Source organism: Channa argus, chromosome 13 (assembly GCF_033026475.1).
Source record: "Channa argus isolate prfri chromosome 13, Channa argus male v1.0, whole genome shotgun sequence".
Taxonomy (NCBI): domain Eukaryota; kingdom Metazoa; phylum Chordata; class Actinopteri; order Anabantiformes; family Channidae; genus Channa; species Channa argus.
The window spans coordinates 8,371,419-8,389,326 of NC_090209.1; the positions used below are offsets into that span (position 1 = coordinate 8,371,419).

The 17,908-nt window shown below is 45.1% G+C and overlaps 1 protein-coding gene across 3 annotated transcripts in view; it reads right to left on the minus strand.

Annotated features, from left to right (window-relative positions):
- LOC137139292 (nuclear receptor coactivator 3-like) overlaps positions 1–17,908 on the minus strand; it is a 54,802-nt gene that overhangs the window by 3,343 nt on the left and 33,551 nt on the right. For 2 of the 3 annotated variants that reach the window (XM_067526322.1, XM_067526323.1), the window contains 20 exons: positions 15,282–15,389; positions 14,372–14,532; positions 12,202–12,302; positions 11,922–12,096; positions 9,662–9,844; positions 8,815–8,901; positions 8,540–8,680; positions 8,105–8,252; positions 7,256–7,779; positions 6,054–7,165; positions 5,716–5,848; positions 5,245–5,403; positions 4,855–5,085; positions 4,225–4,330; positions 3,945–4,116; positions 3,275–3,595; positions 2,968–3,054; positions 1,954–2,209; positions 559–736; positions 241–445 (listed from right to left, as the gene is read on the minus strand). In XM_067526322.1, coding sequence (XP_067382423.1) covers positions 241–445; positions 559–736; positions 1,954–2,209; positions 2,968–3,054; positions 3,275–3,595; positions 3,945–4,116; positions 4,225–4,330; positions 4,855–5,085; positions 5,245–5,403; positions 5,716–5,848; positions 6,054–7,165; positions 7,256–7,779; positions 8,105–8,252; positions 8,540–8,680; positions 8,815–8,901; positions 9,662–9,844; positions 11,922–12,096; positions 12,202–12,302; positions 14,372–14,532; positions 15,282–15,370 — 4,569 coding nt within the window. In that variant the 5' untranslated portion in view covers positions 15,371–15,389. Of the gene's footprint in view, positions 1–240; positions 446–558; positions 737–1,953; positions 2,210–2,967; positions 3,055–3,274; positions 3,596–3,944; positions 4,117–4,224; positions 4,331–4,854; positions 5,086–5,244; positions 5,404–5,715; positions 5,849–6,053; positions 7,166–7,255; positions 7,780–8,104; positions 8,253–8,539; positions 8,681–8,814; positions 8,902–9,661; positions 9,845–11,921; positions 12,097–12,201; positions 12,303–12,440; positions 12,732–14,371; positions 14,533–15,281; positions 15,390–17,908 lie in introns of those variants that run through there. The other variant, XM_067526324.1, reaches the window with a different exon arrangement.

The window sequence follows — 17,908 nt, forward strand, 5'->3', positions numbered from 1 at the left end:
AAGGAGGAAATGTTGTTACCAACAATGCTTCGAGTCGATCCAGGCGATACCCACTAGATTTGCAAAATTTTATCACCATTCTCTTAAATGGAAATTGCTAAAATAAGAAATTACACACAGCAATAACCTGTTCATTGTACATTTTTATATACCAGTATTGTTTTGAGATCGATGTAAACAAACAAAAACAAAATAAAAGGTGAAAATTTAAGCTTTTAATCTACTCCCCTCTGCACATACCTGATCAGGCCCCATAGGCATGCGTCCCATCACCAATGGGTTCATACCCATCTGCCCTCCCATCTGGCCCATGTGTCCTCCTCCTCCACTGGCCGGCATACCCCCATTCATCATCACGCCCCCATACTGTCCTGGATTCCCCTGCTGCCCAAACTGCTGCTGACCCGGAGGTCCTTGCTGCCCAAACTGTTGCTGAGGGTATGAACTGGTGAGGAAGAGGGACGGGAAGTGTCAAATACGGAAAAAGTACAGACACATTTTCTCCATCTGTCTCCTCCACTGACAGCTAGAATGTAATAAGTGTTTTTAGTGTCATACCTGTTGCGTCCCATGCCTCCCTGCGACCAGCCTTTCATATCTGCACCCTGGTACATGGGACCTCCCTGTGGGTGCTGTTGCATCATCGGGTTTTGAGGCCCCATGCGGCCTGGCATCATGGCATTAGGAGGACTGTTGCCTGATGGGCCAAACGAGGGGTCTCCTTGCTGTCCCATTCCTGTGGAAATAAACCATGCAGTTTCAGCTCACTTATCTCTCCACAAGCTTTATGTTATACTGTGGACAACTGATAGATTTCACATAATACATACATACATACACATAGTTTACACTGTTCCTCAGCTAAGTGCAAATAAAGTTACAGATGAGTTTGATCTTCTGTATTTTTTTTTAATACTGGGTAAGAGGCTGCTGAGTGTGAAGAGCTGGGAAACTCATTGTGGTACAGAGATGGCGACTTAAGTCACACTTTAAAGACTTGACATGACTTGAGACTTGCAAACAATCTCAATTTTATCACACATTAAAAAAATGTGTGAAGAGCTGAACAACTGTTACTGGTAAAAAATGCGTGGGGCAAGTAGAGAATCTCAGACTAGAGCTGGGCACACACGTAGTAGTGAAGCTGATCTCTTTTCGTAGGCTAACAATTCAGGACTTTTCTGTGTATATTTTTTAATACGGTTATTGATTTTGAAACAACTAATCAATGCTGATACTGTATGTTAGTAAATGAAGGAGTGATGATAAAGCAGTATGTGCTTTGAATTCATAGATGCAATGTTTTATGTGGTTAAGATGCAGCAAAGGGGAGAACACTTATTACAACATAAGAGAATTGACGCTTGACTTGGACTTGCTCCCAAAGACTTGAGACCTGACTTGGAATTTCCAATAAGACTTGTGAACATCTCGGTTGTGATGAGGAGCTTTGATTGTTTTGCTGTGAGGTAAAAGGACCACCAGACGCCGCTCGTGGCACTGCACATTGCGTGGAGGATGTACAGGAAGGTACTTTCGGGTTTATCACTCTGATAAACCCGAGCAACAGGGACCAAATGCAGGGAGCCATCATACTGTGTAAATGTATATAACAGTAGTGTAATGTGTCCCTTTTTCCAGATTAAAAATGAGATGTGATGCTGAATTTCAGATCATATTCAGAGGTTTGACTGCGCATGCTGCTACCCCTGTCACAAGGGCATTGAAGTAATCAAGACATATGACAAGTGCCTGCACAAAGAATTGAGGAGCATATTGAGAAAGCTAGTGTCTGATGTGTCTGGTGTTGTAAAGGGAAAACCTGTATGTCCGAGATACACAAGAGATGTGGTCAATAACCCACTTATCATGGGAGTGCGTTCTGATGCACAGTCTCACCACCAGAGAGCAGCAGTATTCTGTTCAGTATTCTGCCCGGCTCAGTAAACTCACCGTAGTTTCCACCATAGCCAAACTGCTGGGGGCCCGGCTGGCCCATGCTTGGCCCTCCCATTGGATTGTCCATGCCACCAGGAGCTGTGACATTTGGTGGGGGACTGAATCCTCCTGCGGCCGCGGCGGCTGCGGCCGCTGCCGCAGCCTGCTGCTGTTGCTGCTGCATCAGCATCATCATGCGCTGCCTCCTTATCTGCATGGTAGCCATTTCCCTGCTGCGCTGAGCCATCATTTGAGCGTTGATGAAGCCCGGCTGCTCAAAACAAAAAGAAAGTTTCAGATGGATCTACATGTGAGAATAATTTTAATCTAACTATATTTTTAGCTTTCACAAAATATATACTGTATGTTTTAATATACAGTAAGATACATAGACCCCTTTTAACATTTTAAAATGTAATGTTATAGATGGTAGGATTCTCTTTTTAGACTCAAATAAATTCCAGTTGAAGGTTTTGTAACTATGAACTGAACACTCGTAGACATGATGGTAGACTCCAGGAGGAAGTAACCATTTCCCAAACTGTACTTTAGGCGTCACATAGCCTTCGAGGCTAAAACACATACCATTTTTAATTAGTGGATTTTAGTCCAGGTTATTCCATTAGAGGAACATCCTGAGGAATTAAAGAGCTAAAACGTATCTTGCTTGGGGATAAATGAGAGCCAGAGGAATTTTTTTACGATCTGGCAACCCAAAAGTTGTTCTTCTTAATGGCTGATAATGAAGCATTACTAAATGATTCATTAACCATTAATGCAGCCATTAGTTAGGACTTACTGTATGAACCCCTTTATGAAGGGTGAGTAATTAGAAAGTGCTAATAAAAAAGCTCATTGGTGCAAACACTGTCTAGGGCTTAGAAATGAGCAGGAGTCTTCTTCCCACAGAACCATGTCTTAGCCATGTCTGAGTGTGGACAATCATTTTGTTTAGTTTTTCTTTCACTTTTGTTAAGACACAATGGTTTATGATGATTGAATTAGATCACCAAGAGTTTTGCTATGTACCTGTCCCCCCATGCCAGGCCTCATGCTGGGGTTGCCTCCTGGGTTCTCCATCTTCATGCCCATGCCTTGTCGTGTCTGATTCATGAACTGAACATGGAAATGAACGAGGAGAATATTTAGAAGAAGCCTGACATTTTCCATTTTTAATAGTACATTTGCAATTAAAAAAGACATAGACACAAACATGCTCTACAATCTATTGAGTTTTGTGTGTATGTCACCACTGACACTTTTTTTCCCACTTTCACCCAACTGTAAGTAAAAATTCTACTTATTTTACCTGAATGCTTTCACACTGCTTTCATACCTGCTGTCCCTGCAGCCTCTGTTGCAGCTGAAGCCTCATGGGTTTGTTCGCAGTTATCATCCTTGGTCTCATCATGTTGGCACGAGGGTGGCCCATGCCCCCCATTCCACCCATACCAGGGAAACTGCCAGCTTGGCCCATCTGCGAGAGCATGGGCCCAAAACCACCCTGCTGGCCCTGACCCTGCATAGGGTTACCTCCATAGCCAGGCTGCATTGGCATGGCAGGGGGTCCGGGATAGCCCTGTCCATAAAGAGGCTTCTGGTCAAGCACCATAGTGGGGTCCTGTCCTGGAAAGGGCTCCAGCTGCTGCTCTGCCCCCTGGGTTTGGAGCAGAGAAGACAAGAGGATAAAAAAAAAGAAAAAGAAAATAAAACTTTTCCATCTAATTGATTAATTTCTAATTGGTTGCATCTAAAACTGTTTCTTTCTAAGCGGCGCAGATGAATCCATCTGGGCTTATCAATCTCTCTTTAGTGAAGAACAGTCTCAACATGGTGAGTCATGAAGAAAATATTTAATGTAAAATTGAGTATAATGGTTGTGAGTCATGACAGACACACTGACCTTTTATCCTTACATATATAACTTCTAAAGTGATCTTTAGTAGATGAGCAAAGAGATGCAGTGGTTATTTCACCTTTTTAAAAATCTTTTTCTATTGTCTTACCTGGCTGACAAGATCTGGAATGCCCAGAGCTCGGTCTATCTCCTCCAGAGCTGTGCCATCTGTATTATTCAGCAGAGAGTCCAGCTGGTCCAGAAGTGCTCGCTCGTCACTCTGACCCTCACTAGTGGTGGGAGGCACCAGAAGGTCATCCAAGGTGTTTCCAAACTGCCGTCTGCAACACAAATAAAGACATTTACCACGAGGTTTGGGATGATCTGCCTTTTCAGCTGTTTTCAGCTACTATGAAATGAATACGGAGAATAATAGATGTTGCACTCACCTGTTACCCTCCATGCCCATCATATTGTCCGGCCACGAGGGAGATTGGTTGGGCTGGCCCTGCTGGCCAAAGGGGCTCATACCCATGCTCATGTCAGCAGAGCCTCCTAAACCACAAAGACAGTATACATTTAATTTATACAAATACAGACTGTTGGCCAGTCAGAGGATACAGATTCTACATATTTTACAGTACAATATGTAATGGACAGGGATGGTATGTATTAATCAACATATTTGACATAATGTCAGATGACAATTTTAAATTTGTCATCAGTTTAGATTCACAGATAAAAATAAGACCCCAATTTAAAGAGGAAAAGTCTTTTGGATGGATTTGAACACATCTATAAATTCAGATGTTTTCAGTTTAAATACTTGTGTGGCTCTCATTGTCTACATTTCTGGCTTTTGTAGCATTCTTTGTGTCATTATGTATGACAAGTTTTACACCACAAATTATCTGTACGTTAAAACTTACATGAAGATAAACCTATTTATGATATGATGATGACTAGCGGCACCACCCACTGAATGGTAATATTGGTCCACATCAACAGACCTATTACTGCACGTCACGTCTTTCTTCTATGACACAATCAGCATCTGGCAAATAATGTGACAGACCTACCCACATCCATGAGCTGATGCTGCAGCATAGACCTGGAGCCCGGCACACTGTTGGACCGGGTGACCATGGGTCCTGACATCATGCCTTTGCCATTGTTGTACTCCATGCCTAGGCGCATTATGGATGGGTGTCCAGCTGATCCCACAGGGCTGGCACTGGAGCGGGTCATGCCCCAGTCACCTGACCCTCCCATGGGAGACCTCTGGGTAACCATGCCCCTATTCATTAGCCCTGTTAATAAAAATAAATAAATAAATAAAATATACCAGATATGAATTGATAAGTATCATCAAAGTGTTCAAGGAGAACCAAGTAGCCAAGTCTTGCTCCTCAATATTTACTAATGTCTTTAAAATGTAATGAAGATAAATTACAACACATTCTACACACCCATGTTTCCTGGGTAGCTGTCTGGACTGCCCATCATGTCCTCCTGCTTGATAAGCATGGGCCGTCTACCTGCTCCTCCAGGGCCACCAGGAGGCTTCCCATCCATGGACACTGCCCTCTGGAAGGGCCCCCGAGGTCCCAGACCTATTCCAGGATTCCCTGTAAACACAAGCATCCATTCAGCTGGACTCTGTCTTTTTCAAGAGAGGGAGGAAAATGTCTGTTTCATATAATTAATAGGTCATATGGAATAAAATTATATCTCAGTAAACACCAACACTTTAAAAATATTTATATCTTATTAGATTTTTTTTAATTAGTGACTAACCACAAACGATTAAAAGTACTTAATGTAATGTTTAATTGATTGATGCAACTCAGAAAGACAGAAAACAATGATGCTGTTGACACTGGCATTAAATACATTGAGATGATGCCATTACACCCAGCCTGCATGCAATTTTCACTTACCCTGAAGGCTGTCATCAAGGCAACCCTGGGGTTTGGTTCCTGTATCATTAGACCCTTTACTTCCAGCCTGCTCAGTGTAAAAGTCTGAGCTTGAACCCCTCAGATCTCCCAGGATGGACTCCAGGTTGTGTAACTAAACAATAAAATAGCTCAAATTCAGTAATTACATTCGTTCCACAGGTAAGGTAAAATGTTAGGTTCAAGGTAAGACCAACCAGCAATTTTATTTGCCTTTGACATTATTTAACTGTCTGACTGGCTGTGTGTCAATAGCAATGTTAAAGTTGCAGTTATTAAAATAACTAATGAATAATTAATTAGTTAAGAAGCAATCCTACATCATCAGGGGGTTCTGACTTGATCTTGCTCTCGTGATGTTCAGGTGCAGGACCAGGCCCAGACCCCGGCCCATTTCTTGGAGGGCCGCTAGCAGCCCCTGGTGGTCCCTTCCCCTCTAGTTCTTCAAGTTTGGGTTTGACATCCACCGGGTCTTTGGAATCATCCTTGTTGAGGAGATAGTGGAGGAGAGCATGGGTTTTTTCCTTCTTGGGGCTATGCTGTTCCTGCTTGGGCTCTGTGATCAAACCAGGCCCAGTACCAACCCCTGATGCTCCCTCACCGCCCTCCTGGCTCCCATGTGACGTCTTTCCTGTCGCCTCGGCTGTGATTTTAGCTACTTCATCTGGTGTATTGCCATTCTGAAGGAGTTTGTGGAGGATCTTGTGCTTTTCTTGAAGCGAGCCTGTGTAGTGGGCTGATGATAGCGAAGTTGACACCCCTCCGGGCCCTGTTGCTTGGCCTGGATTGGCACCGGCTGAAGAAGAGGAGGAGACCCCTGTGGATGAGGGACTAGTCATGCCTCCGGTGGGGTCCTTAATGTCTGAGCCTGCAGGAGTGCTGCTTCTGGCTGGTGGTGGTGGCAGAGGGGGGCCTGCTGGCCCACTGCCACCTATGCCCAGCTCTTCAGTTGGGGAAGTCAGCAACTGCAGCAGCTTCTTATGGCCCTTACTGTCTGGCAACTTGCGAGGGGGTTCAGCGCTTGCCAGCCCCGCCTCATTGGTTCCCTCTCCAGACTCTTTAGTTGCTGTAGCTGCCTGGTTGTCTGGTCGGTTTTCAGAACTTTCAGCCTGAGGATGTTGATGATGGTGGAGATGGTGCAGGGAATGGTGATGGTCACCAGGTCCAGGCCCTAAGCCTCCCGCTGGGCTTTTGGAGCCATCTTGTCCAGGTTTGGCCGACTGATTGGGCTGAGAGGAAGAAGAGGAGGAGTGGATGCTGGGAGAGCTGTCTGCTTTGTGGGCAGGAGAGGGAGATGTTAGAGTGGAAGGGAGGGAGCTCCCTACTCCTTCACTGATAGCTTGTAGGGCATTCAGGGAGCTGCTGGAGAAGGTTGAGGTACTGCCACTACTACCTCCACCACTGCCAATGCCACTCATAGGAGAGTGTATGCCTACAACAAAAACACCACTCATTAAAACTACTTTTTACAATAAAACTATAATTTATACTGATGCACAATTTTTGACATTGAACGACTCACCTCCAGGTGAGAATTGGTTGATGCCCATCTTAGGGCTTCCTCGGTTCCGGGGTGACATCAGGAGTCCCTGCTGGGGGCCGCCCATCCTGGGGCTTCCTGAAGGACTATTCATGCCACTGAGCCCAAATCCACCACTGCTCTGAAATGGGGGCTGCTGTGGGTGCTGCTGCATGCCTTGACCTGGGTGATTCATATGACCCATCTGATTCATCTGATTCATGTGAGCCACCTGATTCATCTGCCCCATCTGATTCATCTGCATCATGCGGCTGCCCATGCCTCCACCTCCTCCTCCACCACTCCCTCCATATATAGAGCTGCCTCCCATTGGGCCCATGTGACCCATGTGGCCCTGCTCGTTCATGCCATAGCCCCTGTTCATGCTGCCCATGCCACCCATGCCCATCCCCCCACCGGTGGTCATGTTCATTTGGGCATTTGGGTTGGGGCCTCCCATGCCCTGTTGTCTCATAGTGTTTGGCATCATACTCCCACCCTGAGCTGAGCGGTAACCATTTGGTTCTCTGTGTGGAAGAAGAGGGAAAACAAGCACAGGGCTTGAAAAATGCAAAAACCTTGAAACAGTGTATCAGCCTTAATAATCGCTCTTGACTATAGTGCCTCAGTGTAAATACAACTAAAATACCAGTTCCTGTGTGAATGCCTTCTTACTGTTCACAGGACGCCAGTGTATAAAAGCTACTTCAGCTGATACTTCAGCTATTTGTGTGGCATAAATGCCTTGGCCTCCTTGCATAGATATGATGCAAGTGCTTTTTTATCAGTAAAGTAAATGGCACATCCTTCACTGTATCTGAATGAAATGCGTGCGATTTGAGTTTGTCTGACCTCTGCAGCAGGTGAGTGGAGATGAACCCTTGTGGTTCATTGCTCATGGGGTGACGATACAGTTTGCTCTTGGTTTGGGCTGTGACAGGAGTGCCGTCGGACAGGGAGAAGCGATACAGGGGCGTCTCGGCGTGACCCTGTAGAAAGGCTGGAACATAAAGATAGAAGGACAAAAGTCATCAGTCACAGCAAGCAATTCTTTTATTACAACAAGTGTCAGTGTTGTAGTCCTCAGGCATTCTTATTCATCAAAATAAAGATCAATATTTATACAGTAATGCATAAGGTGCATGTACATTTAAAAAGCAGTTTATGGCCTGGCCAAGATTGCTAGCAACAACAAATCAAGCAAATTTTAACTATACCATTTTAAGATAGGTCTGATTCTGACAATAAGTCTGGCTCTAGGTATGTTTGTCCTTTGGTGTGACCCACCCTCATGGTAGTGACGTTTGTGTGACCATGGCTGCCCGTCACTGTGCTGCAGGAACATCTGAATGCAACGTCTCAGCAAATCCTCCCAGCCAGGACGCATTGACGCTCGCAGAGAGTTCTGGTCAATCTGGATCAGTTTACCTGCCGGGGATGACAGAAGCAGGACGATTACAGGCACAGAAACAGGGACACACATGAGGGATGAGTCAAAAACCGATCAAGATTTAACATCGTGTCTTGTTTATTGAGTTCATTCAGGGCATGGAGTCTCTCACCTGAGAGTTCATGGCGAGTGTTGAAACTCTCTGTTCTCTCCATAGCTGTCACCCGACGGGCCACACAGATCATACATGACTGCAGATCTGCACATGAGAAGAGATGGGTGTGAGAAATGTGTCACAATCATAGCATGTACACCGTTGTAGGTTTGTGAAGACAAAGACATTGGTCCTCATACTTAAATGTTGTCACAGTTTAAAAAATAATTTATTATGGCAAAGTATGCACTCATTTTTACAGAATAAAATCAACTTTTAAACAAATGTTACATGCCCATGTCAGTTTTGTAATACTAATTATATACATACAGTAAGTTCCTCTAAGAGAGAAACAAATAAGAAATTCCTAAACTCAAACTAGATAAACTTGATTTTTACTTTTTTGGGTCTCTCTTTATTTTGAAATGGTAGAAAGAGTATACAACTAAGGTTGTTTTCTCATCAACATAATAATATTAAAGGCACATTCATTCAAGTACAAATGTTTCTTCATCAGATTCATCAAGAGGTATGCAAACTTTGCCAATAATTTAATTTTCAGTATGTGACTTCTGAACACTCCTTTGTTAGTTTATTGTTCAACTCTCAGTCTCTGTCATTTGTTTAAGTTGCATACTGAATAATGATTGACTTCAAAACCAGCTGTGAAAAAAATCCTGCTCATGTGATCGCAGTATGTTAGAAGACAACAGGGACACTTTCCTATTTCAGCAAATGAATTCTAGAGTCTGGACTCACAGAGGGGAACTTCATATCTTCATAAAAACCAGAGATAAATGTAGAATTTTCACCACTTTAAATTCTAAAATATTGTCTCACTAGCTATGAAACTATGCCCATGTACCTTCTCCCTCTTCAATCATGGCCTTGGGCTGGGTAAGAGCAAAACACTGCATGGTCTCGTAGCGTGGCCCTCCTGGCCCCTCCTCCATGGGACCATGGGCATGGCCAAACTTGACCAGCATCCTGCAATTGAAGGTGTGACTCTTCTGTCGGTTCGCCTCGTTTCCCCACGACACTCCATTTACTAACAGTAAACAAAAATAGATCACAAATTAAACACAAATAGGACAGATGTTATCAGAAGCTTACACTTGTCAGTAACATGGAATGAGCATGAAACTCATGGGACTGAAAACCACATACAGCTATGACTGGAATGCCTGTAATCAAATATCACAAGCAGTTCACACCCTATCCTGTTGCACACACATACACACAGACAACAAAACAAACAAACCACACTGCAACATGTATTTTCCCTCCTAAATCGAGAAGCAGAAGTCTCTGCTGGTGTGCAGATCCCTGGCTAAATGAACCATGGGATTAATGTAGCTAAGGTGTCGATTTCCAATATCTTTCCCTCTCAGTCCGCTCTGCAGCAGGCAGAGGCCAGGGACACTAAGCCATCTATCCTCATTTAGACCCTGACTCTTCATCACAGCACACTCACATACACATTTAGACGGGGTCACCTTCACAGCAGAGAGAGAGAGACGGAGAAAAAAGGGGAGACAAACTTCAGAGAGACATCCAACTGTCCTCTAAGGCCTACGTTAAGCCTTATCAGGGCCTTGAGTTGGCCAGAGGTTTCTCTCTGGCAGGTGCAGGGGGGATACCAAAGAGGACCCAGGAGAGCGAGACATATACGGGCGGTAAGACAGTACAAGTGGTGAGGGACTAGATGATAGTGAGAGGTGATTTACCAAGGCCTTTGGTTTCACTCCTCAACTGAGAAAATGCAGCACCATGCAACATTTCCCCTCAGACACAATTAGCCAACAGTGAGGCAAGACAGGAGTTAGAAAAACCACACAAGCCAAAAACAAAAAGCTCACAGCATGTTTTGTACATGGAATGTGTGTCTGTTTTGTAATGTTTGCTTGCTTGATGTGTGTGTGTGTGTGTGTGTGTGTGTGTGTGTGTGTGTGTGTGTGTGTGTGTGTTTGTTTAGCTGTAGCTGCTGGTCAGCCGTCATCCCGCAGGAATGTGCAGAGAGAGCATATTTCATTCATGGGTCCAAAAGATAATGAAGGGGCAGAGCAGCAGAGCGAGACACAATGAGGGATGGGAGAGCAGAGAGAAGCAGGTTGAGAAACAGACAGCCACAATATTCATCTTAGTTGGCAGCCATATTAAGTATGAATGAGGTTGAGAAAGAGTGAATTGAGAGAAGCACAAGGGATGCTCAGAGAAAAAGTAGCTAAAGATGAGTCTTAAGAGATAAGGAGTATGAATGAATAAAAGTAGTGTGCAGAGAAGGGAGAAGTGAAAGAATGAAGGAGAGCGTGTCAATGACCTGTCGCAGCCACTGCTGCTTAGGAACATTACTACACAGTTAATCAAGTAGCAGGTTCAACCGAGCACACATATCCATAATTAAACAGCTTTATAAATAGTGCTCTGTGCACATGCTCATGGGCTTACACACACACACACACACACACACACACACACACACACACACACACACACACACACACACACACACACACACACACACACACACACACACACACACACACACACACACACACACACACACACACACTGCAATCGCCATTACTGACGTGGCATGTAAATATACACTGTAAGACATATACATGCAAACATGCAGTGAATTAAGCAGAGGAAAGTGTGGAGGTGCATTATTCAGCAGTAAGTAGTTTCCAGATGGCTGCCATGGGATCTGAATAGAGCTCAGGCCTGTTTTACACTGTCTGGACCACTGAGTGTGACTGACAGCTGTGCTACGCTCTGCCTGCTTAGCACTAAGTGGGTGGGTGCTTCTGTTCACGTGTGTTTTGTCAGGTGTGTGTGTGTGTGTGTGTGTGTGTCTGTCTTTCTGAAAAGCTCTCATGCGCAACAACAGGCTTCCCAGGAGCTCCTCGTTTTAATGAGAGAAGGCGTTAAGAAACGGAGGAGCATGAATAAATAACTGAGCGAGCTTGCGTTGACATGCCCACGGAGATGTTGTAACCCCCTCAAAGTTTATTTTATACCTTGGCCTTGTGGAAGATGTCAAGCAGCGTTTACTTCTTGTGCAGATGTGCTAACTTCCCTGAGAGCGTGTTTATGTGTGGAAGTGTGTGATTGTTTCTCACTGTTGGTCTTGGGCAGGTTCTTGTGGAACTCCTCCCTGTCATCCTCATGTAGAATATTGTACACGCTGGTGCTGATTAGCTCCTCCTGTTTGTACTGCAGGTACTGCGTCACGTTGTCCGACACAAACACGATGCTGCCCTCTCGGTTCACCACAAATAGGAAGCCGTCAAGTGCCTGAGAGGGAGCACAGACACGCAAAATCACAACCAGCCGTGCTGGCCAAACAAACCCTAAATGAATAAAATCTCACTGAATGACAAGGAAGCGAGCTGGACTCACTTGCAACAGGAGCGGCCCCAGGTGGTCCTTGTCAATGACCCCCTGACCTGTTGAGGACACATCTGACTTCTGTACGTCATCGTCGTTGGATGAAGCTTTTCCTGTGGTTGAGGAAATGGAGGGCAAATTGAGGAAATGCATTTAAAAAACAGCACAAGCACAGCCACTTCAAGCGCAGTTGCCTTCAAAAAGAAAGAAAAAAAGAGCAAAGGAGAAATGCAAGGTGAAAGCAACAATACCTGTAACAAGAGGAAAACAGCCAGTCATTCACTACTCTAGCTGCACCAGCAGGGGGCAGCCTTTCTCAATCTTCACTTTTTTTATTATTTAAAACTACAGGTGAGGAGGGAGACAGACGGAAGCAGGTTTCTCTGAGGAGCCCGTCAGGAGGAGTAGAGGGCTGGGTGCATGTGGAGCAGGTAGCAGGCGTCCTCATGCTTTATATTCAGTGTCAGACTCTGAGGGACTGTCTGGTAGGCTAGGGCTGAGAGAGAGAGAGAGAGAGACACAGACAGAGAGAGAGAGAGAGAGAGAGAGAGAGAGAGAGAGAGAGAGAGAGAGAGAGAGAGAGAGAGAGAGAGAGAGAGAGAGAGAGAGAGAGAGACATAAAAAGAGACAAAGAGACATAGAAAGAGAGAGAGAGAGAGAGAGCGAGAGCGAGAGCGAGAGAGAGCTGGAGAGAGAGAGCTGGAGAGAGCAAAAGAAGCTCGGGAAGCTGTAATGGTGCAGGGGCAGTAGCTTAGGCACCTGAATTAATAGAGGGGCTGAAGCTGAGAGAGGGAAAGAAAGGCAGACATAGAGCGAGAGAGAGAGAAAAAGAAAAAGGAAAGAGAGGGAGGGAGAGAGAGAGACAGAGCTATGTGGATGGAGATGATGCTGAGAGAAAACGGCTGCTGTTTGGGTTGTTGTATTAATGCAGGGATTGGTCTGAGAAAGAGGCGGGGGATGCTCAGCTACAGGAATCATTCTATCTGATTAGCTCCCAAGGGGCACAGATACCCACACAAAGAAAAAAAAAAAGCCACTGCTGCCTAGCGCCAGGCGCTGTAAAGTTGGGAAGAGAAGGGCTAAAAGGAAGAAAGGGGAGGAGGAAGGAGAAGAAGAAGGAGACATAAACAGAATGTGCGAGAGACAAAGAGAGAGGCTGCACTCTATCTGTTCACTCAATATCTTTAGATACTGGGAGCAAGCCTAAAGAGGCTGCAACTCTATGCTGCAATACAGGTGAGGGATGGGGGGGTTTGGGGAGGCAGAAGATGCAAGAGCAGGGTACACTGAGATGAAAATGAGGAATGGTAATGAAAATAGCAAAATGAAGACTGGCAGATAGAGTCAGTCAAAGTGAGGAGAAGAGGAACAGGTAGAGAGAGAGAGACGAGTCTAAACGCCTGTGTCATTTCTGTCTTCACTTCCTGTAACTATGGCAACCTGTCAGCAGCCAGTCAGGGCCAGCTGTAGCCTCTTCCCCTTCCTGTCGAGGTGGCAGACACTGACTGAGCCAAGCAGAAACACGAGAACAAAATTCATCACCAACTTGCCCTCTGATCTCCAGAAATCCACACTTAACCATTCAAAAAAAGCGAGACAGACCTGAATGTAAGAGTTAAAATGTCTACTCTGCACTGATGGTGTTTCTGCAGAGCATCTCAGGCTGCAGTTTTTAAACTGTTCACTGCAGAAGTGACCACTGCATAATGGAGACAGAACTATGACAATAGCAGCTGTAACAGAACTAATAATATGGCAGTTCAGCAGAATAGATGGGCATTTGATTACCTGCAAACGTCCAATTAAAGAGCCCCTGGTGAGGCCAGCACACAGCTGTGCATGTCCATAACACACACACACACACACACACACACACACACCCCAAATGACAGGTTTACAAAGGACTGTCAATGTTTCCTCCGAAACATAAACAGTTGAGGCTGTGAAATTTGTGGGAGATGAATGACTGATTCGTCCTTGCACCTGGGCTCTAAGGAGACGTGTGTTTGTGTTTGTTTGTGTGTGTGCGTGTGTGTGTGTGTGTGTGTGTGTGAGAGAGATAGTGGGGGGGGGGGGGGGTCTCTTCCTACTTTACTTGTTGATTTCGACACACACTTCCCAACAGTTCATCTGACTTGCAGGGCACCTGTCCACTCCAGCCTCCAGGATTTCACACACTCACCTTGCTCTTTGATCTGGCGAATCTGGCGCACCGTCTCTTTGAGGATGGCACATTTGTCTGGTTTGACATTAAAGCTGTCAATGTCGCTGAGGTTGGCGGAGATCAGCTCCGCCAGCTCCTCTATGTATTTGCTCTCCTGTTCGCGCCGCTTCCTGTCACACCTGCATGGAGCAACGTGCAGAGATTAGAGTTAAGATAATCATTCTGCCCTTTCCTCAAATTGACTATGATTTTCTTATATTCAAAAGCAATACAGTTAATCTGCAAAGTAAACAGAAAGTACTTTTAAAAATATATGGCAAATCATTATTATGATACAACTGTATTTTTGAGTGTTACTGATGCCTACTAAAGGAGTAGTGTCACATTTTATTTGCTTTCTTTCTGCGACTTAGATGAGAAGAGCATTTCTTGGCCGGCTCGTGGGTTAGGGTTAGATTTTCAACAACGAAATAGGTTTGTGAGGAGTTTGAAGGTTTGAGGTCTTTGTCTTACTGCTGTACATATAGTCTACTTTCCTTTGTATAACATAAGCCTATCTGGTCCCACTTTTTGAACCAAGAAAGCTGTATTGCCTAAATGAATAATATCTCGCTGAATAACAAGTCAGAGAGCTGGACTCACTAGCTGTGTTGTCTAATTCAAACTTACAATCTGGGTTCAGTGTTCAGACACATAATTTATTGTTAAACCATACCTTATTTGGAGAAAAGTTTAGGTTCAACTTGACTTCTACTAGTTTCAATAAAGTAAAAAAGAGAACTAAAGAAGAAGCTTTTCTATCAAAACATATTTATAATAAAAAGAGTCAAATGGCCTGGGGTACAGAAACCACTAAGAATGTAGGGTACTAACCCAGTAGCCTACATTCCTGCATTTAACCTTTCTTGTGCTGATCAGACATACTCACCCCAGACCAGGCGTGTCACAAGTGGAAAGCTTGCGTTTCCGAGTTTCTGAGCTGAGAGGCTCCATGGAGTTCTCCCCCAGTCCACTCATTGTGTACACATATCAGCACCTGAGAGGAAGTAGCACAAAAATAAACAGGGATAAATTATGATAACGCAAGCAGGGGAGGGATTATAAAGTCCCTATTAGCCTCTTATTTTATAGGTAATTGTAAAGGGGTGAATACACAGGAATCCTCCTTTTGAACTGAAGCAAAAATGAACAAATATATAGGCAGGTAGATGCAGTGTAAAACTACACAGCAGGGTCAAATATGCTTATATCATGCAAATTGTATTCTACTGGTTTAGACTGACAAACAGGTCTCGTCTGCCGCCTCCTTCTCCTCCCTGGAGAAAATGCGTGTGAGATTGTATTTGTTTGCATGTGTGGGCCTGTGCATGTATAAGTTCATCAGCTCATATGGCACACACACACACGCGCGCGCACACACACACACACACACACACACACACACACACACACACACACACACACACACACAGGATTAGCAGTGTCTCTTATGATAAGCCACGCTGCACAACTAACCCCGTTAGACAGCCTTCTGTCTCCCATAATGCATCGCATTTCGTCTCCAGGAAGTGAGCTGATAAAGGTTGTGGAGAAGCAAGGCAGATGGGACGAAAAGGGAGTCAAAGAAGAAAAGGAGGAGGAGGAGGAGGAGGAGGAGTAAATAGAGGGAAGGAGTGGAAGAAATACGGGAGGGAAGAAGAAGCCGGTACAGTGATGCGATTTCTGATTGGTCACTTTCTTTGCCACAGTGACAGCAGCTGACACTGGGGAAAGGTAGGAGGGAGGGAGACAGGGAGGGAGAGAGGGAGGGAAGAGAGGAAAGTAAATGAAGAGGAGAGAGAGCACAAATATAGTGGGAGACAGAGGATATAAAGAGAAAATGCAGAGGAAGAAAAAAAATACCAATGGGGGAATCAGAGCGAAAAGAGGCGGAGGCAGTGGGAGGGAGGGAGCTCAGAGAAAGAGAGATAAAGGCATGTCAAAGAAAGACAAGAGGCAGGGGGAACAGGTGAGAGGAGGAGGAATCAGAGGAGGGGATGTAACACTCAGACTGTCTTGTGTGTGTTTTGAATGCATGTGTGGTGCACAGAGTGGGCTGAGAGCCTCCAGTACCTCTCTTAACCTTCACAGACAGAGCAGCTTTTTCATTCCATTGATTATATGGTTATCCTCTGACCAGAGCACTGCCTTTCCTGCATAGCAAATCAGGCCAACGGCAGGGGAGAGATGCTGGACTGTTATTTAATCATCATGCACAATCATCCCAGAATCCTGCTTGTGGGATCAGACTAGCCTGTGAAAAAAAGTCTGATAGGCTTTGGGGTTTTTTTGACTCTCTTCTTCTTGGATAGAGAATGTTCGAATGTTCAGTCGTGCGCTCTTGGCTTGTAACAAGATCATATCTGCCTGAAACAAGCTGTAAATACACCTTCTGATTGAGACACAATCAATATGAGAGCTGCTTTCATGCATGTCTTCAAGACCAGGTGAAACACTAGTGTATTTCCCTGCAAGACAACAAAAGGGAATACCCACGAATCTTCTTCTAAAAGCAAGAGATGCTGAAGATGTGCAGATCCTCTTGCTCAATCCCTCCTGCTTTCAGTTTCTTTCAAATTTCTCTTTTAATCCCTCCCCCGAGTCCCTCCTATCTGACTGTCTGTCTGACTGTCTCGTTGCCTTTGTCTGATTGCCTACCTGTGTCTCTTCTTGCTTCTCCTCATGCCTGCCTCCCCGTGTGCCCGTCTACCTGACTACCCGTCTGCTGCTCATCGTTAGACAAAACCCCCACTTGCTGTTGTCTGATGAAACCTACCACGAGGGAAACGAGGAGAAGAGGAGGCAGAAAGCAGAGAGGGGGAGGAACAAAGTCGAGGGTTTCAGAACTCGAAGAGCAACGCAAAGTGTTTGAGTGAAACTCCGTCTTTGGTCCTTGGCTGATCGAGCCCGCCCGCCTGCCTGCCAACCTATTGATGGAATTCTCAAAGGGGGAGTTGCTCTAATTGTGGAGTGAATGAGGCGGCCCCAGAGAATGGTTGATTAGGAGGCTGCTGAATGCCCCAGGGAAATGGGTCACCTCCAGCCTGGCGCAGGCCGCCCGCTTATTCAGTGCAGGGAGAAAGTCAATTACACGCCACAGGCAGTGGGGCCTGGTGGCAGAGAGGCAGCAGTGCTGTGGTGGGTACAATACAGCAGCAGGGGGCAATGGGAATGAGAGGTGTAAAGAGGGAGCTGGGAGAGGGTGATGGCACTATGGAGGGCACCAAGATGGGCATAGATGGAAATTTAAAGAATAAATACTGAGATGCAGAGATGTGTGAGAGTGAGTTTGGAGCCAAACATAGACGTTTTTTCTTTACCGGGGCTAATGTACAGATGGAGTGTTGATGTTGAGAAGATGTGCAAAATGACAAAAATTAGGTCAGACACATGGAACCAAAACAACGCATGAAAAGTGGAGGCAAATGATTTCATGAAAGGTCCACACATTATCCCTAATATTATCCTTTGCATCTCCAAATAAGTACAGCTAGAGCATTTCATGTTTACAGTATA